The sequence below is a fragment of the Stegostoma tigrinum genome, chromosome 27 (assembly GCF_030684315.1).
Source record: "Stegostoma tigrinum isolate sSteTig4 chromosome 27, sSteTig4.hap1, whole genome shotgun sequence".
NCBI lineage: Eukaryota > Metazoa > Chordata > Chondrichthyes > Orectolobiformes > Stegostomatidae > Stegostoma > Stegostoma tigrinum.
Window position 1 is genome coordinate 29,612,387 of NC_081380.1, and position 27,376 is coordinate 29,639,762.

General features: G+C 37.3%; 1 protein-coding gene across 13 annotated transcripts in view; it reads right to left on the bottom strand.

The window, feature by feature from the left end:
* Positions 1-27,376, bottom strand: part of myo18ab (myosin XVIIIA b) — a 300,129-nt gene continuing 272,753 nt past the window's right edge. For 4 of the 13 annotated variants that reach the window (XM_059655209.1, XM_059655208.1, XM_059655207.1 and 1 more), the window contains 6 exons: positions 23,610-23,795; positions 22,062-22,201; positions 21,330-21,374; positions 7,671-7,793; positions 5,771-7,152; positions 1-2,033 (listed from right to left, as the gene is read on the bottom strand). In XM_059655209.1, the coding sequence (XP_059511192.1) occupies positions 5,775-7,152; positions 7,671-7,793; positions 21,330-21,374; positions 22,062-22,201; positions 23,610-23,795 (1,872 nt within the window). In that variant the 3' untranslated portion in view covers positions 1-2,033; positions 5,771-5,774. The remainder of the gene's footprint in view (positions 2,034-5,770; positions 7,153-7,670; positions 7,794-21,329; positions 21,375-22,061; positions 22,202-23,609; positions 23,796-27,376) is intronic. The other 9 variants (XM_059655213.1, XM_059655212.1, XM_059655211.1 and 6 more) reach the window with 5 other exon arrangements.

The following is a 27,376-nucleotide window of genomic DNA, read 5'->3' on the forward strand; positions in this document are numbered from 1 at the left end:
ATAATTGTCATAATGAAGAAAATAATAATTTGGGAACTTGTAAGACAACCAATAAGTTTATTTAGTCACATAAATAGTCACCAAAAAGTACACTTAATAGAGGACGATATGATCTTTTTCAAGTTTGCATTCTTTCAAAGCAATTTCAATCCATCCTCATCTTGCACATTTACTCATCTGTTAAAGCTGTTTCCATAACACTATTAGAAATCTTTGAAACTACACTACAGAACTTCTGATATCACAATAATCCAATTTGCCAATTAAATGCAGAATTTTATACATCAGTGCTATGTTATGACTAACTGAATAAAATTGTACCATTTTAATAACATAATACAAATATTAATAAACCTTTCAGCACTGCAATCTGTTTGCTGTTATCTGTACTGAGTAAAATGTATATGGTCTGCATTCTTGAAAAGTGCACAGTTATATACTGGAAAGTAGATCTTAAGTTAAACGTCATTCCAAACACTAATGGCATAACAAGTCAATGAGCATTCAAGGAGAACTATCAGAATAATATCTTTAATTACTTTATAAAGAAACATCTTAATATTCCAAGGAGTCACTTAAATGATCCATGCAATCTGATGAAAAATGAGAGTGTATGCAAGGATTTTTAAATTACTTTATTTTGAAGTGCCAGCCTTGATTTCAACGGTCACTAATTTTGAACGATAAACAATAATACTACATGAACTGATTTTTAATAAAATATCCAAGATCAAAAGTAACCATTGTGAAGAAGTGATCTGCCAACCTTTAAAGACAGAAAATGATTTAGGTATTTAAGGGCAACAGTCATCTGAGTTTACAGGCCTTGCAACTTCCTAAACTATTTCCGCATTGTTATCATGTGGAGGGAAACTAACCCAATTTATTGATTCCAATTTGAATTTTGATTTAATCAAGATAAAACGGCAGCAGGTTCTTTGACATTAAGAGCTGTATCACTTTTGCCATTGAATAGCCAAGCATAATGGTGAAGAGAGAACAAAGCATAAATAGAAAGTCTGTACATTAAAAGAACACAAAAATTAGTTTCTAAAGGGTCAGCTTTTCCCAATACCCACCTTTCCTAATTACTTTGTCCCTTTAGACTATAAATCTTGACTACAGAGGATTACATATACAACTTTTTTTTAAACTATTTGATTTGATGTGTGATGCAGGGGATATGATATTAAACTTTATATTTTGAGCTCAAGATATAAGATAAACAGATTGTGTATGAGTGCAGGCTTTAGTGAACTATCAACACCAAACCTGTTTATTTTCAAAAAAGTATTAGCATATGCACACATACATCATTTGAGACAATTAATGGAAGAAATGCCAACAGCAGTTATGCTGCCAGAGAGTTCTGTTATTTTGCTCTTATCTGTGTCAATTTTCCAGTCTAGAGTAGATAAATAAAAACTAATCTTTGGCTCAGGTAAAAATAATTGCATGAAAAATTCAGTGGTAGCTTTAGACTGCAACCAGAGAAGTCAAGTTTGAATTAGATTTTGAAAGCAATACTGACAAGAAGGATCAGCCATAGCAACTGAAAACAAATCAAGAAAAAGAAAACAAACCTCCATATTTTACAGGCTTCCAAATTATGCAGATGAAAACAGGAGATTCCACATTTGTAAGAAATACCAATCATAGTAAAGTCTGTAGTGAACTTCAATTTCAAATTAATACAACCTATCAATATCATGCGAGACTATTACCAAGATGATAGAGCATCAACAGACCTCATATTTCATTCATCCTACTTCTAATTTTATTATCTCACCAAACCCAACATCACTGCAGTAATAGCCCAATAAATTCAAATATCATGTGCTGAGTTGTTTTGGTTAGTATGAACCTGTGGACAACATCATTTTTAGCTATACATTTGTTCCACAGTTTTGGTGTCACTGTCACTATTGTTTAGCAGTCACGTGGCTGACAACCTGGACTTCAGGGTATCTTCAATATTGTCCATCTCATCGTCAGAGTTCATGACAGAGATGTGTCGACGATACAATGGGGGACTGTGAAAGAAATTGAGAAAATATGTTGTTATAAACCCAATCATTCAATCAAAAACTACATTTTTAAAATATTGCATTTAGAATTGCAGCTTTGAAGAAACATCCAGAAATTATAGATAAAACTAGGGTCTTACGACTCCAGAGTGAAGAATTAGACTTCCTTCTCAGGTTTATTTTGTGCACATGCTACAACTGCAGTGGAATTATCAACTTAAAACAGTTAGATTTGTTTTAGTAATAGCAAACGATACACATCTAATAACTTGCTCAGGAGTAATACACTGTATTTTCCACTGACAATTAATGGAAGAAATGCCAACAGCAGTTATTATTTCCAATCAATCCTTTGGCAAAATCCTTAGTGCAGAGGACATTGCTGGGCTAGAGATTATCAATCTTTACACTTAGGGTCAACCATGATCAAAGATTAATCACAGTTAAATATTTAGAGAGATGAATTTACATTTTTCTTCTCTCCAAACTGAAGATTTGCTATGCAGTGGGCTTCATCTGATATTATTTTGAAGAACCAGCAAATTTTGCTTACTAGAGCCACGGAAGTTACAGGTGATATTCATGGACATTTAGACAGTAGGAGGTCATACAGCTGATCATGTCCCTGCTGGTCATAAATATATGATAATCCCAATTTCATTTTCTAGCTCATGGCCCAAAACTTTTGAGTTAACTTTGTTTTGTTATCCCTCGTCAAATGGGGTTTTCACTGGCTGGGCCAGCATTTACTGTGCATCCTAGTTTCTACTGAGAAGGTGGTGGTGTGATTCAGCAAAGTTAATGTTATTAAAAGTTAAATTCTCTCATTGGAGAAGTGGTAACTCTTTTTTAATCAATTTCTAGGAAAACTGTTCACTTGAAAATAATAAATATCAGCAAACCAGGGAATGAATCAAATTGACTGAAGACCGTCATCCGTGATGGCAGAGATCTCCAGAGGAGGCTAACAAAAGAAAGGTCTTGAGAATTGGAAAGTTTATAGAACACAACAGAGAGGTGACAATAAAATGATGAACAAAGGGAGAATACATTAGGCATGCATTCCAGCAAATTAAATAAAAATAGACTGAAAAAGTTTCTCAAGGTATGTGAAGGCTAAAACAAATACGGGTCTATTAAAGGAAGAGTTAAGGGAATCTATAAGGGGAAATAATGAAATAGCCAAGAAACTTAATTATTAGCTGGTGTCCATTTTCACAAAGGAAGTTGCAAGAAATCTGTTAGTAGTACAGATCTAAGTGGCTAGGGAGAATGAGAAGTTGAAAGAAATTAGCATGAGTAAGATGACTGTATTGCAGAAACTAAAGGGGCTGAAAGTTGATAATTCCCCAAGATCTGATGGATTTCATCCAAGCGTGTTGAAGAAGGTTTTTATAGAGGTAGTCAATGCGTTGGTGATAATCTTCCAAAGGTCTACAGATTCTGGAATGATTCCTGGATTTGGAAGACAGCAAAATGTCACTGCACTATGTAAGATGGAAGTCAGAGTGAAAACAAGGAACTACAGACTTGTTAGCCTTACATCAGTAATAGAAAAGATAGTAGAACTTATTACAGATGATGAGAAAAATAGGCATCAGCTTTGTAATGATCTGATTGGGCGTAGGTCAGCATGGATTTGTAAATGGGAAATCAAGTTTGACGAATTTGTTGGAATTTTTCTTTTCGAATTTCTACTGGTGAATTGGGTTATGGTGATGGGGTGAGTGAAAGACACTGACGTGTTTGATCAGTTGTGAGCACACTGAAATGATGAGGCAGACTCAACAGTCTGAATGGCTCATGCCTGTTTCTATGTCCCTATCATTCACTCAGCACATCTGGCTTAATAACACTGTAAATATTACAGCCTTATCTTTCTGCTCTGATAGGCTGAACCTCTCCATCATCGAGGTTAGGGTTATTTATGGAAACTCCTCCTGCAGTGAGTTGCTTAATTACACATCACCATCCATGACCAGGTCACTAGCAGAATTGTAGAACTGATCTATTGATTTTTTTTTTGGGGGGGGGGGAGGTGCTTAGCTGTCTCAATGAATGGCTGTTTAGTGAATGTCTGGAATTCTGCACCCGAGATTTGTGAAGGTGATTTCACACCAAGTATTTAAAGAGTTAATACGTAGATTTTTGAAACAGATAAGTTGAAAACTATGGAAAGCTGACAAGAATTGGTTTGTAGGCCTGGGACAGATCAGTCTTGATCTTATAGAATGGCAAGGCAGGCTTGTGGGAACCAATGCCTACTCCTGCTTATATTTCTCAAGCTTCTTATGCTGTTTGGCTTACAAGTAGTTCCTGTATTGTTGCTTCAACAGGTTGACCCCTCATTTTTTGCAATGCTTGTTAATTCATTTGGCATGCCCTCCTTCACTTCTCATTGAACCACGCTCAATCCACTGGCTTGATGATATAGGTAGAGTGAGAGATATGCCAGACCATGAGACTGCAGATCACGATTGTATACAATTCTGCTGCTGATGCCCTACATTGTATCTTAGATTCCCAGTCTCAAATGCTAGATCTATTCAAAATCTGTCCCATCTATCATGGAATAGATATTTAGTGCTCTATTTACCAGCCAACATTTCTTTTCCTCACTTATGATACAAAATTATTACATATTATTTTTCATATGAAACGTTAATGCAATATAGAAAACATTGACTAGTATTATGCATGCTACATTATGAAATAGAAGATTAGTGATGATTGAAAAAGAATTCACCCAACATGCAATTAATTGTACATTTCATGTTAGCCTGCTGCCTGGTTTGGAGTCAGAAAAGAGTAACACTTCATTTGTGGCAATAGCATAAATAGTGAGTTTGTGGTCAGGTATTTCTCTGTTTGGTAAGTCAAAATGTTTACGGGGTTGAAATCAAGTTTGACAAATCATGGAAAAGGAAAAATGGAAAACAAAGATTGATTAACTTTTACACCAGGTGCATAGAATAAATGCTTAGCACGTACTTTTAGTACTAATTTTGAGGGATGTTAACATTGGCGAAGAGTTAAAGTTGTTTCATAAGAAACATGTATTGATTTTGATGAACAGGGTAAATGCTATATAGTTCAATGCTTCTTATTTCAGAAACCCAGCAATAATTATGATGTATCATGCCAGACAGGAAATGAATGGCTTTGGCTCAGGGGTCTTATCTTTTGCCACACTCACCTTAATTCTCTACCAACAACAATGACAAGCAAAATCAGATGGGGTAGAGAATGACTAGCAATCCCAAGCTCACCTGCTTACTGTCTGAATGTAACTACTGCGCTTAGAATCAACATCAAGCAATTGTGCACGTGCACACTGATGCAAAGATCCTATGTTTCGTCCTAAATTCTGAAAAGCATCCTCCACCATGAGATTTTTATTTCTGCCATTTCCCACATCAGCTAGTCAGTAGCCTCTCTGCTCGAGAAAATCAACTTGATCAAAATTATAGCCAGGTTTTTACTGTGCCTTTGCCAATTGAATGGTCAAATTTGTCCTTAACACAGGACTGAGTCAATAGTCAATATTTATCCCACAAAGGAGGCTGTAATTTCGATACTTTTATACCCAATCCAATGTACCACTCTGTTCTGCTCTGGATTACATCAGAATACAGCATGCTTATGCTTACAGTATGAACTGAGTAATTTTTCAACAGTTAAGAGAAGTTAAATTGTCATGCATTTTCAATGCTACATTCCACACAGAAGTCAGATGGACCTACTTTACTAGTCACTTTCTGGTCTGTATAAATACTTCATCATCACACTGTCTACTTGCTTCATTTTATTTTTGCTGCTTTTCTTTGTTTTCTTTCCAGACTTCTCAGCTTTGCTTTCTTTGTCAAATTCATCTTCTGAATTAGATTCTCTCTTTTTTGCACCACGTCTGATACTTCGATATGAAACTGTAGACCCTGAAGAGGAGGAACTGGACGATGATTCTGATGACTCCGAGTCACTTTCCTTTTTTTTGGATTTCTTCTTAGACTTCTTAGAGTGTTTCTTGGAGCCTTTCTTTCTTTGCTCACTTTCTGATTCAGGTGATTCAGAATCTGAACTTTTGCTTTTTTTGCTTTTGCTTTTGCTTTTCTTACTTTGTGGCTTACTGAAATCTAGACAAGAAGAGGATCTTAGAGGGATGGATGGATGTTTATTTATCTTTTCCTCATCTTCTTCAGTGTCTGGGTCGAGACTTGTTCTTTTGAACGTAATTGGTTTATAATTCAGAACTTCATTAATGGCAGCTTCTAAACCGGGATCCAAATAATTTCTGTGGCCCACAGGTTTTACATTAGAACTATCCAGTTGTATATCATCTGAAGCAGAAGATCTAGGTCTGGGAGGAACACTATAGCTGCGTCCTGATTGGTGGCTATATGATGATCTTTCACTTAGCACTACACTGACAGCAGCATCATCATCCACCTCACCAAATCTACTTTTAGGGAAAGATAATCTTGAATCCATGCGACCATTAAGTGTAGGGCTTTTCATTCCTACTTCTGATTTACGGTTCAGCAATGGGCTAACCGGACTGAATAAATCAGTCTGATTGTCATCAAGTCGTGAAAGACTTCGTCTCAGGCTAGATGAAGGGCTGTTTATAGCAAAACTCACAGATGACTTGACATCATCCTCAGCTTCCAAGCATCGCCGTGTTGAAATATGACTCACAGGAACTGATACTGTAGAAGCTTTATCAAAATCAGGACTGGTCATGGCCCATCTCTTGTCCAGTCCTTTTCTAGCTCTACTTGTGGCCTCTGAATACGCCTGAGAAATGACAGACCCCCTATCATCCATGTCTTCAACACCTTGGGACTTTTTCCAAGAAATAACAGAGAAGTTGTCAGTCAAATTGTCTGTACTGGTGGTCTTCTTTATCTTTCGGAATGACCTATCTGGTGATATTGACCGTTCCTTACTGAGTGCTGTCAGAAGGAGGTCATTATTGCTTTTACCACTAACACAGTCCTTCATATTCCCTCTTTTACGATAGCTGAGAGAACTCATTACAGAAACTGGTCTACCGTCCTCCACTTCCTTCCCTTCCTTTAATTCTTTCCCTTCCTTTCCCTCTTTCAGGTCCAAACTAAGAGAAAATCTGGTTAACAGACAAATGGGGAACAAAGAGAAAGAAAATCAAATTAAGATTAAATCATAAAAGTAAATATGTACATTGTACAAAATTAAACACCAGCAGTAGTAATAGGCAACAAAATGGGTGGAAAATGCTAAAGGCACATAAAAATAGTTTTGAAGTAGATGGTTGTGATGGGCTCAATTTGAGACGAATGACATGGAAGCATGGAAAAAGATTTTATGAAATGTCCAATGTCCTGCCTGGGACTGGATATATGTCCAAGTAACCAAATAAGCAAGCAATTTTAGAGCAGTTTCTAGTGATTATCTTTTAAACTTTATTTCATAATACATAAAAGGAATATTACTTACTGACAAATACAAAATAGTTATGAGAAAAATATTGGTAGGCCATATTAAAATGCAACTTGATATTTTACTAAAATAATACAAGTTAATACATATTTACGTAAATTTTGGTGAGTGAAGTATTTACCATCTTTAAAAAACCTATTGAATTAATTCAGATTTTCTACTAACCTTGAACTTTTTAGGCTTCCATCATCGGAATATGTTTTGGCGGAGCCCTTGTTCTTTGATAGCCAGGATTTGACATCATCAACACGTTCATCAACTTCAGAATCCGTGTCTGAATCACCCTCACTGTTTCAAGACATACATTGAGAAAACATGTTTCAATGTTTATGCATCTCCCTTTGCGGACTGATAGTGCATTCAGGTTAAAAGAAAAAGGAGAATAGAACACTCAAAACAGCAAGGGGGCCAAATTACATATATATTGCTGGTGTTTCTTTCCAGCATTCAGCAGCTGTTAGTAGCTTTCTGCATGATTTAACATGAATTTGGATTATAACTTCTAATCTGCAGAAGCAGTTAGTAAAAGTAACAGGCCCATTTGCAATTATATGAGAGTTTGTTGCCTTGAGCAAAGTATTTATAACTGATGCAGTAATGTTTATGTTATCTGCCATAACATAAGAACTAGTGGTGGGTAACATGGTATTGAAGATCCAACAGATGTTTATTATAACTCCTTTATGTATGAATTTTAGATTCACAAACACCAAAGTGTCTGGGATAGTATTAGGCTATTTGGGAAAAGTAACATACTTCCAGAGACATACGCTGTAAATGGTCCAAATTAAGATGGAGTTTGAGACGTTTATGCCCACAGGTCCCATGCTATAATACAGGGCTGACATCTTAAGTATGTCTCTTAAAGATATTTTAAAATAGTCCACCTTGTTAAAGTACAATGACATGCTACTTGTAAAACAACGATACTTATAATGACAGTTATACTTAAAATCATAATTTTTTCATCATAAATAACAGATCACAATTCTGACAGAAACAAATAATTTGTTTCCCTACCAATGAGAGATCTGTATGAAATTTACTTCCAACTGTTATAATAAGTAGAAAGGTACAATGTGCCCTTATTTTTGTTTAATATGTTTAATCTTTTCTTTTTTTGAAACACTATCATTCGTAAATCAAAGAGTTAATTTTTAAAGTCTGACATGACTCTTCTTCAGGGCCGAAAACAAAATTCTCCAGTTCTGAAGAGGAGTCATATTGGACTCAAAGTGGTAATTTCCGTTCTCCACAGAGAATTCATTTGTCAATCATGATAAAAGTGTTGGCATGCTTTTTGGGCATTAGGGCATGATAGGTGAGCCAAATTCTGTCCTCAACCAAAGTCCACGCTTTCATATCCAGCAGAGGTCACTGAATAACAGTTATCCCAGTTGGCTGAATGGCTGATTTGTGATGCTGAGTGATGCCAACAGAATGGGTTCAACTTCTGCACCAGCTGGTTACCACAAAGGACTCATCAACATCTTCCCTTGCTTGAAAAATGGTTACCGTCAGGTTAAATCATCAGTCGCTTCTCTCTGATGTAATGGTCCAGTAAGGCTATAACCACTTTTTCCCAAATAACCACATGAAAGAGCTAACCTGCATGAGGTTGCCCTATTTAATCCTGAGGCCAATTGTCCAAGAAAGTTTAGCACAAACCAAGGCTCAAACTTGCGTTATTTCTACTCTAACAGCTCAAATACATGCTGTATAAAACTCCAATGCCATCAATTGTGATGTTAGTTTATTGTGTGACATTTGTGATAATATGCTCAACTACAACAAAATTTGTGACTTTTCAACATACAACTTTGCTATGAGTCTTTCTCCTGTCTTGAAGGACTTCAGGCAAAGTCAGATTAGTAACAGAGATAGTAGGAACTGCTGATGCTGGAGAATCTGAGACAACAAGATGTAGAGCTGGATAAATGCAGCAGGCCAAGCAGCATCAGAGTAGCAGGAAAGCTAATGTTTCGGGTCTCTAGACCCTTGTTCAGAAAAAAAAAGAAACCTTTTTTTCCTGAAGGGTCCAGACCCAAAACGTCAGTTTTTCTGTTCCTCTGATGATGCTTGGCCTGCTGTGTTCATCCAGCGCTACACCTTGCTGTCTCAGATTAGTAACAGTTCAGAATATCACTTGGTTACTCCCAGTGAACAGCATCATTTTCAAGGAATTACTTGAGTTCAACTGGAGAATCAACTTTAAAGTCACCTAAAATAGAGTGCTTGCAAATCATGTCTAAAATTAGCAATGGAAGAAGTGCTTAGAGTGGAGATGACTGTTAAACACTTATTGCTGAGAACATGGCTGAGATAAAGAAACTTTGAATATGAATGCATAATCTTCTTGTTTAAAATTACTAATCTTAGACTCACCTTCAAACTGGAAGTAAAATTTGGTCAGATTATGTTCTCTTCTACCTAAAATGTATTTTTTCCTCAGAGATCATTAGCTAATCTTGTATTTCACAATACCAATTATAGCTTGCTGTCTGGTCACTTTCAGAATAAGCTAGTCTAAGAAACTAATCTTGAAAGCATTCCATGAAATCCTCATCAAGGTTACTATTTGTAATCTGATCTTTCCAGTTTACGTATAGATTAAAGTTACTTCATTATTGCAACTCCTTAAACATAAGCACAACATGTTCCTGCAAACCTCTCCCTGTATTGTGATTACTGTTTGGGGATCCGCAGATCACACCGAAAAGTGATCATTTTTCCCTCCAATATTCCTAATATCCAAGTAAAATGACTAGAAATCCTGATCTCTGGAACCAAGTCATCTCTAACTATTGTTATGATGGGGAGTAGCCGACCCCTCTGATAATTAAACTAAAACACAAGCCCCAATCTTCTTTGATGGGAGTAGGGGTTCCCATCTAATAATTACCCCTGAAACACCCAGAGAAGCTTGTCTTTCCCCTCACAATCTATTAAGAGAGTGGTTCAAAGAAAGAATAACCTTGATTGCCAGTTTACAAGTAATATGAAACGATTTATTTATTTAACCTAATAACAAACAAATTAACAAATCACAGAATATCATAGAATCCCTACAGTGTGGAAACAGGCCATTCGGCCCAACATGCCCACACCACCCCTCCAAATAGCATCCCACCCAGACCCATTCCCCTTGTCTAACCCACCTAACCTAAACATTCCTGGACACTATGGGGCTCTTTTGAGGCTCTCTGTCCTGACAAAGTTACTAACAAACCAACAATTCCCCCTTAGACTACAAACTACATCCAAACCGGTCTAAATTCTACTGGAATGCAGTTTAAATAAAGGAAGGTGACACTAATATGAACCTAATTAATAAGAAGCAAATAATTATAATTTAATCTCTCCAAGTTCACACACAGTATTTTCTGGAATATTCTGTCATCTCCAGTCTCTTCACAAACATTTTTCTTCCACTAATTCCGTTGTCAGGGATGTTTTATCTCTATAATTTCTTCAAAGAGGACTTTGAGCTAAACTACCATGGCGCCTTTGATTAATTCAATGGGCCTTCTCTGACGACTTCTTTCTCTTTCAGATGGCAGTTGGCTCTCTCTGATTTTCCAAATGCCCTCGTCTTACATTCCCATAATGACATAATCAGATTCTTACAATGTAATTTGCTTCATATTGCCAACACTATCAGATTTAAATTCATTTGGCTTTGAAACGCTGAGTTTGGTTTTAAATTAATTGGTCAAATTCAAACTCATTGTCACAACATCAGAACAAGACTGCTGTTTTGCCTGCCACCTGTAAGGCTTTTATGCCCAATGCACTTGTTTCACTTTCTGAGGCTCTCTGAGCTGGGAACTTCAGTACTGCTCACAGTAAAAGTTTGTAACTACAGACAAAGCACAACTTGCTTTCCACTTCACAATGACTCTACCCAACTTGGTAACACCTCCCCCCTTAAGAAAAGAAATGAAGCATCATTATGAAAAGATGTCTTCAATTTTTTTCTAAATCTTAACACTATTACCACAAAATACATAGTCCAGTATTCTAAAATTATACCTTTCATACCAATTCAAATATATATAACTGGAATGGTCCAATCTTATTTATACATTTTCTTTAAACGCATGATAACGTATCTCCAATGACATTCTTCTGTCCCACAACATGTACAATTTGTAAGTTAAAAGTTTGTAACATAAGACTCCAATGAAAGTCTCATATTTTTGCCTTAAATTTTTCCAAAAAAGAAAGAGGATTGTGGTGTCTATACACAACCGCCTCTGAAATATTGTTTGTAACATAAACCTTTAAAAGTTGTAAGGCCAGCACAAAACTCAATAATTCTTTTTCAACAGCAGAGTGTTTTCTCTGATGAAAACTGAGTTTCTTTGCAAGATATCCAATTGGCCTCTCAATTCCATCATCATTCTTTTGCATCAAAACAGCTCCGACCCCTATATTACTGGAATCGATAGCATCTTTAAAAGGTTGAGAAATTTAGTGTGGGTAAAACTGGTGCAGTCATTAATGTGGCTTTTAAATTCTATTATGCTTCCTGGCATTGTTCTGTCCACCAAAATTTTGTGCTGTTTTTAGGCAATCCATCAGCAGTGAGGACATAAGTGGGAATAGAATGGGGAGGACTAGTATTATAATGCATGATGGTGAAGGAGGGAATGCTGTTCTGATAAAACAACACTCCTACAGGCTTAATCCTCTTAAAGAGCACAGCTACAGAAGTGAGTGGAAGCAATGCTGCAAGAAGGCGTCATCGAGCGAGTCAATGTAATGGAGTTTGCCGATCGTGTTGGTTCCGAAGCCTGATGGTACTAAAGTTCAGCACAAACCTTTGGTAGAATCTGCTCAGTCCCAAAAATTGAAATACCTCTTTTTTTGAGGACGGTCTTGGAAATTCCAACATTTCGTCTTTTTGTTCCTCAGAGTCATCATTCCATGTCCAATGTCATGTCCCAAGAGCATCACTTCTACCTTTGCGAATTCAGTTTTCGCTAAGTTTATAAGCAGTTTTGCCTCGCTTAGTCTTTCAAAGATCTCCGCCGAATACGCCATGTGATCTTTCCACGAATGGCTAAAGCTCACTAAATCATCTACATAGACAGCCCAATGACTCAATCCTGCCACAACTATATCTATACGTCATTGAAATGTAGCTGGTGCGTTCTTCATATCGAAGGGCATTACTTTAAATTGATAAAGCCTATTTGGGGGTTACAAATGCACAAACTTCTTTTGTGCTCTCTGACAAAGATACTTGCCAGTAACCATGGACTAAGTCCAACTTGGTGGTGTAAGTGACTTGTCCAATTTTTTCCACACAGTCCTCCAGCCTTGGAATTGTGTACAAGTCCAATTTAGTTACAGTGTCGACCTTCCAGTAATCCATGCAGAACCGCCGAGTACCATCGAGCTTTGGAAACAACACTATTGGCAAACTCCATTACATTGATTCGCCCGATGATGCCTTCTTGCAGCATTGCTTCCACTTACTGTTGTAACTGTGCGCTTTAAGAGGATTAAGCCTGTAGGGGTACTGTTTAATCAGAACAGCATTCCCTCCTTCAACCTCACGCATTATAGTACTAGTCCTCCTCATTCTATTCCCACTTAGGTCCTCACATTTCTGCAACAAGTCTTTCAATTCAGTTCTCTGTTCCTGAGACAGACAACTCACTATCCTATCCCATTCTCGGAGAACCTCCTCACTATTTATCTTACTTTAAGGTACATCAAAATCAAATGATTCAGATTCTGATTTCTTACTTTGAGTAGCAGTAACTAATACCTGTTTCTCTGGTTCCCTATCCTTGTCATAGTAGGGTTTCAACATATTCACACAATATACTTGATAAAGCTTCTTTCTATCTGGCATCCTTATCAGATAAATCCACCTGACTCAACTTTTTCTCAATTTATAGGGACCACTATACCTTGCTTTAAAGGGGCCTCCTACAAATTTCATCCCCTTGAACAAACATCTGAATTTTAGAATTTCTATCTGCTTCTTGCTTCATTTGATGCTATGCGACCTTCAGATATTGTCTACATAATTCACTGATTCTGCTTAATCTTTGTCTCACCTCAGATACATAATCCAACACCGAAACCTCCGACTTGGAACTTATCAACCATTCCTTAATTAATTGTAAAGGCCCTCTTACTTTGTGTCCGAATATCAACTCAAATGGAGGAAACAGAGTTGATTCATTCAGGGTATCTCTAAAGACAAGCAATACGAATGGATAATATTATCGCAATCATTCGGGTAATCCTGGCAATAAGCTTTCAGCATGGTCTTTTGGGTCAGATGCCACCATTCCAATGCTCCCTTGAATTCAGGATGGTGCACACTTGATTTAAAGTGTTTGATACACTATGACCTCCTTAAATAGTTAGGCAGTAAAACTGGACCCTTGGTCTGACTGAATCTCCCTGGGTAGGCCATAAACATGTAAAGAAAACAACCAACACCTCCATAGTTTCTGAAGAAGAGTCCAGACCCAAAACGTCAGTTTTCCTGCTCCTCTGATGCTGCCTGACCTGCTGTATTCATGCAGCTCTACACCTTGTTATCTCAATTCCTCCACAACTCTTTTTGCTTTGACACTCCACAAATGGAACTGCCACCAGAAATGTGGTAGACACATCCTTTATGGTTAGCAAATACTGCTTCCCACTTTTGGTTTTAGGGATTGAGACCAGCACAATCAATCATTACCCACATGAAAGATTCTTCAAATATGGGAATTGGCATCAAAGGCGTTGGTTTTATTACTGCCTGAGGCTTTCCTACCATCTGACATGTAGGGCAGAATTCAACCACATCTTTACACATTCCAGGCCAATAGAAGTGCTTCTGTATTTTAGCCTGAGTCTTCCTCACTCCAAAATGACCTCCTACCAGTAAACCCATGTGTAATATTTCCTGCCTGTATGCTACTGGCAACATAATCTGGTGTACTTCCATCTGTTTCTCCTCTGCACTGATCTGCCAAGGTCTCCATATTCGCCTTAGGATTCCATGCTTAAGATAATAACACTCAGGAATACATTGTGATTCTTTTTCCAAGTAGGCTTAATAATATTGATCTTTTATTGTGTCATCTTTTACTCCAGTAATCTTTCATTGACCATTTCGTCAAAAAGGGTGTCAGCTAACTGGACCTCAACTCCTTCATCTCGTTTTGGTTTTCCCCTCTTGCTTTAACCTTCGACTGTGGGATCGTGTCACCAGAGTCTGGAAAAATTCCAGGATATTTTTCTTTCAATTCCTCAGTTGCCCGGTTTTCCTTCGGCTTCTCCACTACAAGGAGCATCATTCCGACTTTTGCTCCTGCCAGGTCATTTCCAAGAACAAACTTTCAATCACTCCCACTTTCATTTCCCCAGTCTTGATTGGACTTTTCAACCTGATCTTCCAAAGGGAAGTGATAAATCTCTTGTCCATCTATTCCACAGACTCCTGCTCTAATGGGTAACATTTCAGAAGGAGTGCAAATACTTTGATCTCTTACTATTACAGACTGACTAGCTCCTGTACCTCTCAATATTGTAACTTCTTTACCTTCTCGCCCTGTTCTTACTGAGCAAACCTTACCTACATAAGTGAAGACTTTGAAGAGATCGGGCACTGTCTCACTAAATAGCCTGTAACTAGGTTGTGCATTCTCCTGCAGCTCAACTCCTTTTGGGATTTCCTTCACTACCTCAACCAATCCCACTGGTTTATTAGCACCCTTACCACATCCTTATTCCCACTGCCTTTCTTAAACCACCAGCACTGTGACTTTGTGTGTCCCACCTTATCACAGTGAAAACACCTGAAGCCTCTTTTTCATCTCTTGGGTTTCTTGTTTCACTTGTGCTAAACTGCACCCAGTGTTATCCACATTGTGCTTTTCATTGAAGGACCTCCCTTTTTCCCAATTTCTATCCTTCATGAAATGAAATTGTTGTCAGAAACTAGATTTCGATTTATGGACTAATGCATATTCATCCACCATCTGTGCAGTTTCTCTTACTTTGGCAATGTTCTGTGCCTCAATGAGTTCTTATCATCTCTGGAAGTGAGTTTTTAAAACTCCTCCAGCAGAATAATCTCTCTAAGATCCTCATTTGTCTTTTCAATCTTTAATGCTCTCACCCATCTATCGAAGTTGCTCTGTTTAATTCTTTCCAACTCGATGTGACTCTGACCTGGTTCCTTCTACGTGTTTCCGAATTGTTGTCTACATACTTCTGGTACCAATTCATAGGCACTCAAAATAATGTGTTTACCCTCGTCATAATCTCTTGACACCTGATCTGACAGCACTACAAACACCTCACAGCCCTGCCTACCAGCTTAGTCTGAATTAACATTACCCACATATCCTCTGGCCAATTCATCTGCCTAGTCAGTTTTTCAAATGAAATGAAAAAGGCTTCTACATCTTTTTCATCAAATTTTGACGCTGTTTTAACATATTTGCACATATCCCTATCACGTCTTTAGCTGTGATGGGTTTGTTCAGCATCATACTCTTCACTAAACCTATATTTTACCTTCATCTCCATCCTTTTAAATTGACTTTCCTGTTCAATTTGCAACTTCTCAAATTCAACTCTTTCTCCCTCTCCTCTCTTTCCTTTTACTCAGCTTAGTGCCATGTTTCCCTTTCTAATCTTTTAACATGGCTCTTCCTTCCCCTTCTGTTTGTAACTGTAATTCAAACTCTCTCACCTCCCTTTCATTCTCTAATTCCAGTTGTCTCATTTGCAATCTAACTTTTTCTAACTCCACTGCATTTGCTGCTTCTCTGATATACCTAATTGCTTGGCTAACTCCATTACAATTTCAGCTTTCCTTTTCTCCAGAGTTAAACTCAATTCTATTTTGCTTGCTAATTTGAATAGAATATCCTTCCTCTGCTTTTCTAAACTTTATTGGGAAATTTGGGAAGCATCTTCAAACCCCAAAACGTCTTTAGCAATGTTAACAGCCATTTCCCTCACTTTTAATTTAACCTACGATGAGCAAACAAAATTAAACAGATTTTTCCTCATTTAAGTTTTACTTAAAGATCTAGGACACCAATCTCCAAGTCTGTCCAAGTCCATTCAAAACCCGTACATGAAGTGTCCAAATACCAGACTCAATCTGTCTAAATCAGTCCAGATCCAGGACTTGAGCCCCCAATTTTTGTTACAAAAGGCAATGGTCTAACCCCTCTGGCAATTAAACTAAAACACAAGCCCCAATTTTTTAATGAGGGGATTAGGGGTTCCACTCTAACAATTACTCCAGAAACACCCAGAGAAGCTCATCTTTCCCCTCACAATCTATTACAAGAGTGGTTAAAAGAAAGAACATCCCTGATCACCACTTTACAAGTAACATGAAACAATTTATTTAACCCAACAACGAACAAATCAACGAAATTACTAACAAACCGGCAATTCCCACATAAACTACTAACTGCTCTCTAACTGTTCTAAATTCTACTAGAATGCTGTTTAAATAAAGACAAGTCCCCTTAATGTGAACCCAATTAATAAGAAGCGATAAATTATAACTTAATCTCTCCAAATTCGCAGACTGTCTTCTGGAATATTGTCATTTCCATTCTCTTCACAAACATCTTTCTTTCACTAATTCGGGGATGTCAGGGATGCTTTATCTATAACATCTTCATTGAGGACTTTGAGCCAAACTACCATGGTACCTTTGATTAATTAGATGGGCTTTCTCTGACAACAGGTTGATGGCAGATTTTCAGACAGTAGTTGGCGCTCTGATTTTCCAAATGCCCTCATCTTATATCCCCATATTGACATAATCAAATTCTTATAATATGATTGATTTCAGGTTGTCAACACCATCAGGTTTACATTCATTTGGCTTTGAATCGTGGAGTTTGGTTTTAAATTAATTGGTCAAATTAAAACTCATTGTCACAACATCAGAACAAGACTGCTGTTTTGCCTGCCACCTGTAAGGCTTTTTTTCCCCCCAATGAATTTGTTTCACTTTTTGAGGCTCTCTGTACTAGGAACATCAGTGCTGCTCACAGACATACGTTTTAAAAAAAAATTGTAACTACTGACTAAGCACAAATCTCTTCAAGGGGCCATACATTACAGCTTTCTGCCTTCCACTTCACAACCACTCCACCCAATTTCATAACACTATCACATCGATATCATCTTTGATTACAAGTGATACTCCTCTGCATTTTCTTAGCTTCCAAATCTTCAAATATCATGTAGTTAACTACAACTGTATAATTCAATGACAGCTTCACAGTTTGGTCAAAATGCACTGCTTTTCAAGACCTTCACTCTAACCTAAGGAGCAAATCACCTAAGAAACTACAGGCCAGCTCCAGATAAGACTGAGAAAATTATGAGCTCTAATTACATCACTTTCTTCTAAATTCGTACCTTGTCTTGGGGGTGACTGATAGGATGTATGGGTTGAGTTAATGATGATACATCTTTAAACCTCTAAGGCAAATATGAGATAGTATATAACTTTCTTTAGTTTAAAACTCAAAAACATGCTGCTGGAATTCTTAAAATTGGGATAACTATCTAGACAGAAAGAAATCTCTTACAGACAAAATACATTGATCACAGGCAGCAAGGAAATACATTTTTTCTGTGGCATGTTACTATGTTTCAATTGCATCGCATCTTCAGAAAGGTGAATCAAACAGATTGGTAGGCTACCTTTATAACCACAACCATAAATGGAAAGTAAAAATGTAGCTCTACCAGGGTAGTGCACACCCAAGGGGAGAAAAGGTAGAGTGCAATGCAGGATAAATAAGATGTGCTTTGGAAGGACTGAAATTTCTGTTGCACAATAAAGACATAACGTAAAAGTATACTGTTGGAAATGAGCTAAGTACTTTGTTTTGTTTCATTTTTCAAGTTTATGTGAACAAAATCAGAAGATACTTTCTTCATATATTAATGGAGCATTATGCAATAATTGCATCAACTTTCTGGACAAAAAAGAAAGTTTTAATCCACTTTTACTGACCTGAACATGTAAAAGGTTATGTTAAAGCATTTTCTTGTGGTCAAGGTGAAAGGTGTTCACTTTGGGGAGAACAATGGTTTCCATTTCAGGTATTGAGCACCAGCACTAAGTCAAGAATATAACAGATCACTTACTAAGGCCAATTTGAAAATTCTTCCCCATTAGCCATATTATTTTGTGCTACATGATCATGCCCACCAAGAAATTCATTGAGATTGCCTAAACTCATTCTACATAGGATCTTTACTGACAGCAGACAGAAAACTTCTATCAAATTAAAATGGGCTAAATTTAAATGCAAGTTACAAGGAAGAAAAAGCCAGTTCTTCATCTATTCAGTTACCCAATTCCCACAATCCATTTTTAGAAAGGTACATAATACGACAACAGGTAATTTCTAAAGGTTTTGTTGCATAACAATACTGCCCCTCAGCAGAAAGTCCAGGTTTAAGACCTACCTCAGTATGTGATGAACATGGAGTTGTGTCATAACAGAAACAGACTGAGTAAAACAAAAATCTGATGAACTACCATATTTAGTTCAGGTCTTTGTAGTTAATTTTTTAATCTTTAAAATTACACTGCAATTAGTAAAAAAGAAATGAAAACAATAGCTCTATAGGGAGACAATGGTCTTGTGAAATAGACAACATTGACACTGGATTTGTAATCCAGTGCAATGATCCCAGGTAATGTTCTGGGGACTCAGTTTCAAATTTTGACATGGCAGATGATGGAATTTGAACTCAATGATAAAAAAAATCTGGAATTAAGAGTGTAATGATGACCATGAAAGCACTGTCATTTGCTGGAAAAAGACATCGGGTTTGCTTACAAGCCTTAGGGAAAGTAACTGTCATCCTTACCTGGTCTGCCCTACGTATGACTCCAGACCACCAGCAATGTGGTTGACACTTAACTGGGGCACTTAATCCAATGAAGAATGAGTCTGTGATTTATATAAATAATTTGGATAAAAATATAGAAGGCATGGTTAGTAAATTTGCAGATGACACCAAAATTTGGTGGTATAGTGGACACTGAAGATGATTATCTAAGATTACAAACAGATCTTGATCAATTGGGTCAATGGGCTGAGGGCTGGCAGATGGAGTCTAATTTGGATAAGTGCAAGGTATAAGACAAACAAGGGTAAGACTTACTCAATTAATGGTGGTGGCCTGGGTAGTATTGTAGAACAGAAAGACCTAGGGGTTCAGATACTCAATTCTTTCAAAGTTACACGGTGGTTAAGAAGTCATTTGGCACGCTTGCCTTCATTGTTCAGACCTTTGAGTGTAGGAGTTGGGGTATCATTTTGAAGTTGTACAGGATGGTGGTTAGGCCTCTTCTGGAGGACTGTGTGAAGTTGTAGAGTCTAGAGAACGGAAACAAACTCTTTGGTCCAACCAGTCCATGCCAACCATAATTCCAAACTAAATTAGTCCTACCTACCTGCCAGCCCTTGGTTTATATCCATCCAAATGCTTCTTATTCATGTACTTATCGAAAATGTCTTTTAAACATTATAACTGTACATGCATCCACCACTTCCCGTTGAAGTTCATTCTACACATGAACCACAATTCTGGTCAACAGTTTTCTGAACAATTTTCTGAAGGGTCCCGACCCAAAACATCAACTTTCCTGTTCCTCTCATGCTGCCTGGCCTGCTATGTTCCTCCAGCTCCACACTATGGTTATCCCTGATTCCAGCATCTGCAGTTCTTACTATCCCACAATTCCGGTCACCCTGTTATAAGAAAGATATTATTAATCTGGAGAGGGTTCAGAAAATCTTTACCAGGGTGTTGCTGGGAACGGAGAGTTTAAGTTATAAAAATGGGCTGGGAATTTTTCTCTTGGAGCACAGGAGATTGAGGGGTGATATTAAAGAGGTTTAGAAAATCATGACAGGCATGGATAAGGTGAATAGCAAAAGGTCTTTTCTCTAAGATGGGGGAGTTAAAAACTAGGGGGCATATTTTTAAGGTGAGGAGATTTGAAAAGGACACGAGAGGTAACTTTATTTTAAACACCGAGAACGTGGTTTGTGTGGGGAATGAACTGCCATAGGAAGTGGTAGATGCAGGTTCAGTTACAAAGTTTAAGAAACATTTGGATAAGTACATAAATAGGAAAATTTTGGAAGAATATGGGCCAAATGCAGGCATATGGGACTAGTTTAGTTTGGGGACATGGTCAGCATGGATCAGTTGGACCAAAAGGTTTGTTTCCATACTGTATGATTCTATAGCCATGTCTAGCGCATGAATAAACTTATATTAACTGCTGTAAAACTATATCTACTATATAACTACAATTTATTTGCCTGGATGTGTATAATGGCAATGAAATTCCTATTGGTTACTGCAGTTTTAAACTTAGTTACGAGCACTGTTAGGAAAACTCAATTGATGCACTCAATTATGTCCTTGTTGATAACCCATTAAACATGATATAATTATAATAAAGCATACAAAGTGATTTATATTGGCTTTAAAATTGTTCACAGAACAGATACTTTTTGGATCACCATTAGAAGTACATTCAACTTTGTTGTTCCATTGTTTTTCACAAGCTGATGTCCTTGATATTGATAATTATTGTATTGAATAACCCAAATATATTAGCCAAAATGATACTACTTCTTGAAAAGGGTAGGGATCTCATTTGGTAGAATGTGATTCATACACACATGCACTCTTCTGCTTTAAATCTGATGTCATGCAAGTAGAAACAAAGTTAACATCATGCTTGGGTTATTTTGGATATGTTTGAAATCATTCACTTAGAGTTCTCACATTTTATTCTTTCTTCTCTGATACTTTGCGACCATATCTTGCAAACTGTAAATAAAAGCAAGCACAAAATGCCCAAAAATAAACAATTCTGGGGTGCAGAAGGGGAGATAACTTGATACACATGAATAACGTACACAAGAAAATGCTACTGCAAATAAATTGACAAATATAAAAAGGAAATGAAGACAAACATTCTGCAAACAGTGGCTGAAATGAAACTGCCTTTGTTTTAAAAGGTATATTGATTGTGCACATCTAATATTTTAAAGTTAAAACAAATAAAAAAAGCCAAGCTAACTAATTAGATTTTTGTTAAAACAAAATACGTACAAATTTCTAAGGCACTTTTTCTATACATTGACTAAATTATTAGCACTTATGTACACACAGAGAACTATTTTCTGAACTTCACGTAGCAACACAATGAAATATTGCAGCACAACACTGCTACTAGAAACTGAGCTTATAGTTTTGCCTTAAATTTTAAATGTGAGAAATGTTTTTATCATGCAGCCAAACAAGATTGAAAAGTTGTCCAAAATATTGTTCTGCGGCTAAAGATATTGCATGTGTGTTAAAACTAAAGTCTGCACAAAATGTCATAGCAGGCAATTGTAGAAGGGCGGTTTTTTTATGCTGTTTACATCTTTGAAACAATGTTTGTCTAGGTAGATATGAAAAAAAAATTGTGAAAAACAACACTTCAAATCAAGCCCAAGATAGACAAAATACCTGTTGATAAGATCTTCATTTTCATCACTTTCCATTTCATCTTCAATTGCTGCTTGCAAGTCTCCAATTCTTTTAAAAGCAAGTTTAAGATCAGATTGTAGGCTCTGATTTGCAGCTTCAAGGCTTTCAATATCCATTTCCTATGAAAGAAGCCCAAGTGATGGATTGATAAAATGTCTTCAAATAAGGAAAAGCTTACAATCTTTCCTACTTACTACCTACAAGTCTCTGTTCAAAAGTGCACATGAACATGTCAGGGCTTAGGGTTCATGGCATTTGAAGTGCATTGCGAATATATGAGAGGTTAACAAAAACAGAGAGGCAGATTATTATCTGTATGGCAATAGATTGAGAAAAGGAGGTGTGCAATGAAACCTGGGTGTCCTTGCGCTTCAGTCACTGAAAGTAAGCATGCAAGTGTAGCAGGAATGAAGAAGGCAAATGATATATTGACCTTCATAGCAAGAAGATTCAATTACAGGAGCAGGGAAGCCTCGGTCCAATTGTACAGCATCTTGGCGAAATCACACATGAAGTATTGTATGCTGTCATGGTCTCACCGGAGGAAGGATGTTTTGATTATGGAAACTGTACAACAAAGGTTTACAAGACTAATTTCTGGGATGGCAGGGTTGAAATATGAAGACTGACTTGATCGGTTAGGACCATATTCACAGTAATTTAGAAGAATAAAGGGAAATCTCATGGAAACCTATAAAATTCTAACAGGACTAAACAGGGTAAATGCAAGAAGGATGCTCCAGATGACCAGCAGTTCAGAACAACTGTCACAGTTTGAGGATATGAGACAGGCCACTTGGGACTTAGATGAGGAAAAATTTCTTTATCCAGAGAGATGAGCCTGTGGAATTCTCTGCCACAGACTGAAAGGGATGAAAGGATATCAGAACAAAACACAGAGTTGGATGACCAGCCATGATCATAACAAATTTGGGAGCAGGTTCAATGGTTGAATGGCCTATTCCTGCTCTTATTTTTTTGTTGTTACATTTTTCATTGTTCTGATCATCAACAAGGTAGGGGCATGCAAATTCCCATTAATTTAGGTTGATATCAAAAACTGCCATTTAGACGAGGCAGCTGATTCCCTCTTTAGCCAAAAGAGAGATATCCTAGTTTACCATCATGTTACAAGCCAAAAAAAATCCTAGCAGTGATAGCACCTGCAAATGTTACTTTTCTTTTAAAAAAAGTGTAATGGTGCCTTTTAGTACAAGGAATAATTCTGATGTATATACATACAACAGAATAGATTTAATTTCAGTACATTTGATTGCATGATTCAGTGATTGTAAATGTACTGTCACCTAATGTGTCTGAGAATTATCTAGAATTTGCACGAGATAGCTCTGCAATCGATAACGTGCACTTGTATAAATACACACATTGTTTCCTTTTCAGATTACGAGTAACTCAGATAAGCTATAGCTTTGTTAATATTGTTTAATAGCAAAACTCCAACAGCTGCATTGCTAAAAATTTATGTTCTTCAAATATTAAAACTACTAATGGCCTAAAGGTTCCTACCAGCTCATGTTTTTTCCGACTGGCTTCAGCTTCCTTCTTGCTAAGTTCTCCCAGTTCCTCCTTTATATCCCTGAGCTGCCGCTGCAATCGCTTATTTTGCTCCTTTTCCCGATTTTCAGCAGCTGCCCTTTGATCTCTTTCTTCTCCCAGCTTTTCCAGGTTTTCCTTGAGACGACTAACTAGGGTCTGTGCAACAACCGTAAAAACGTGAGTAGTTACTGAAAGGTATTCTTAGCATCTTTTCTCGTCTCAGAACAAAAACTATTGTAATACAGTTCCGGTCTTCATTCAAACTTTCAGGAATTTTATTTTTCCGGTCAAGATGAGGGGAAAACATTAATTAAACACCGTAGAAATTATGTTTAGCTAGTTTTACGTTTTTCCCTAGCTCTCAGAGCCCTTCTGGGCGTGAGCCTAGGCAGGAGCATTCCAGAAAAAGGTACCTTGGAATTCAGAGATAAACACTGAAACAAAAGTAACTAGAAAATAGAAAGAGGATTCTGATAACACCAGCACTGACGATTTTCCATGGAAATAGGAACTACTATTAACTGATTTTCCTTGCAATAGACCAGAGTGCTTCACGATAAATGTACTGCACGATCTAAAATTGGTTGATGGAGAAAGAACTTGCATTTAAAAAGCATGGATCACATTTTCCAGAAACATCCCAAATCAATTAAGATACATTTAATTGCACTGAAGTACATCATGTCATTCATTGAAGTTGGCATGCAGATGTATAGGAATTAATGTCCACTTGATGACAGCAACTCAAAAATAGTTAATGGTGTGGCTTGTACATCTTTGTTGCTGTAACTTGGTTTGTTAATGTCTAACTTGCACAATGGCAATGATATTAAAATTGGACCAGAACGATAAATGCATGATACAAATAAAAAAGGAAGGATACGAACTTCAGGTACGTTATCTCAAATTCGCCTATCCAGAAATAAGATGTTTTATGCTGAGTGCCGCACACTTAGAGCATTTATTTGCACTCAACAGGCACCTTTGACAGCATTTGACAGCACTCGTTTGTGGGGGGTGTCAATTGAACCATTCAATTGCAAATTTGCATTTTGAATACAGGCCAGGAATCTACTGAGAGTTCACACGTGTTCGGTAATGAGTAATCCGAAATGTAGGAAAGTCTAAAAACAAGCATGGCCTTGATCTCAAGGGTGAAAAATTTAGAATACTTAAAATTATTTCTATATTTCACTGATATAGTAATGATTAAAACAATCAAAATGTATTTAGTCCATAACTGCAAATACATCTCTATGAATACTGTTTACCATATTTCAAAATGTAAAAGCTTTATCAATAATTAATGTAACTCCGTTGGATTAAAGTCTCATTTTTTACGAAGCAATTATTGAATGCAGTTCAGAAAATAAGTCATTAAAAAGTCCATCAATAAACAAACAGAAAATTGTGTTCAATTGGAAGGAGATTTTTTTCAATGCAAATGTGAACACATTACCAAAACGCAAACACTCACTCATCACTGATGGGGGAAAAAATCTCCTGGAATGATAACATCAAAGGTAATGACCACTTAAGGCCAACTTGGGGGCTAACAGATTTTACAGTCAGACTGTGGGGAAAGGAACTTTTGCAACTGCTGCTGTGGCCTACCAGTGGCAGGAGGAGTTTGGTGTTGGGCTTTTTTTTGGGGGTGGGGAGAGTGAGTGGGGTGCAGGGAGAAGTTATCTTGCTCTAGGCAGGGTTAGCAGACACCCTGTTTACTTGGTTTCAGCTGTAACCTCAGGTCACTATTTGTAGAATTCATTTTCCACAATAGTGGCCCAGCTACTAGGTCCATCTTGTATTTAAAGTTTAAAAAGGCTGTGAGCAGATGGTGCAGCTTTGGGGTTCATCAATCCTCGTTTACTTGCAGAACTATTATCTTTCCACTTGTAATCTGGAGAACCTCATATTTGTTTTTTAGCTTCAAGAGTTCATCTTCCAATCTTAACTCAATGGCCAGCCTACCCTTTGGTCATTGGTTGGCTAATGTTATGAAAATTTAAGAAGAGTGCATAATGACTTCTGGCCACCATATGAATGTACTGGGAGGATCCCAAGATTCTTAGAAGTTGCAATAGGTGTAGTGGGTGGGAAAGAGAGAGAAGAAAGAGCGGTTCTTCCCACGCATTAACAGCAGGCTGAAATACAGGAGAAACTGCAATCTGGCTGTAAGCAACTTAGAACTCGGGACAAACATCTCAATTTTGCCTACTTAAGGCCAAAATACATAGATTCTCCAATGGTGTCTGTAGCCCTCCACTATTTACAGTTTGCCAATATAACCCATTTATCCTCCTGCTTTTTCTAGTACAGTGGTTTGCACTGCCGCATCACAGCATCAGAGACACGGGTTCAATTCCAGCCTTGGGCAACTGTCTGTGTGGAGTTTGCACGTTTGACATCTGCGTGGATTTCCGCTGAGTGCTCTAGTTTCCTCCCATGATACAAAGATTGTGCAGGTTAAGTAGATTGGCCAAGCTAAATTGCCCCATGGTGTCTACAGTTGTACAGGGTAGGTGCATTAGCCATGGTAACAGAGATAGGGTGGGATGCTTTTCAGATGGTCAGTGTAGACTCAACGGGCTTAACAAAATCCCCATTGTGCAGAAAGAGGCTATGTTAATAATCTGCCATATTACCATCTGCTCTTCTCTTCTGCAGGTAATCTTTTAAAAAATGTGCTACCTTAGTCAATACCTTTCAGAAATCCACATATACTACCTCTACTCATTCTCTTTGCTTTGTACAGCCGTAAAAGAAATCTAATAAATTTTTCACACAAAATTTCCCTTAATGAAAACCTTGTTGACTCTGTCTGACAGTTACAATGATTTTCTAATTTCCTTAGCTGTACTTCCTAAATAATGCATTCCTGCAATTTCCCGATAACAGATGTTCAATAAGTGACCTACAATTTCCTGATATTGTCTCCTTTTCTTAAAGGCAGTGTCAAGTGTGATTCTTCAACTCACTGGAGGATTCCAGAGCTTAGGTAATTTTAGAAGATTGCTGAGTTTTATGCTTCTGATTGGAGGTGCAAATTACAAATGGAAGAATCTGTTTTCATGAACTCTGGTTAATTAGTTCAGCCTATTCTAAACTAAGTTACAGCTCGTCTAATTTCGATGGCAGGAAATGTACCCTTACTGTCAAACTTGAAAGGAGAAGTATAACATTAGAGATAGGTATCTGTGTGCTTGATCCCATGCTCCTTGATAACTGTGCAAATTAGAAACATACAAACGAAAGTGATGGAAACTATGTACCATGCCCTGAGGTTCAACAGAGGAGATTGCATAATATGTGGGAGCAGAGTTGGAGGCAATATATCTATGAGTGGACAGGCACAAATGAAACTAAGCAAGAATAACAATAATGCAAAAATGCTACGAGTACTAAAAGAAGAGAGAAGGCAAAAATCAAACAGATCATTATTCTATTGTGATTTTGCTTCTGTTACTGTTGGTATATTCTATCCACGCAATAAATTGCAAAACTAGGTACAGACTGCTCTATCCAGGATAATAAAGTGTGAAGCTGGATGAACACAGCAGGCCAAGCAGCATCTCAGGACCACAAGTCTGCTGTGTTCATCCAGCTTCACACTTTATTATCTTGGATTCTCCAGCATCTGCAGTTCCCAATATCTCTACTCTATTGAAGAAATTTGATATTATAATAGTGTATAGAATAACAAACAAAAATATCAACCATATTCTGAAACAAGGGTG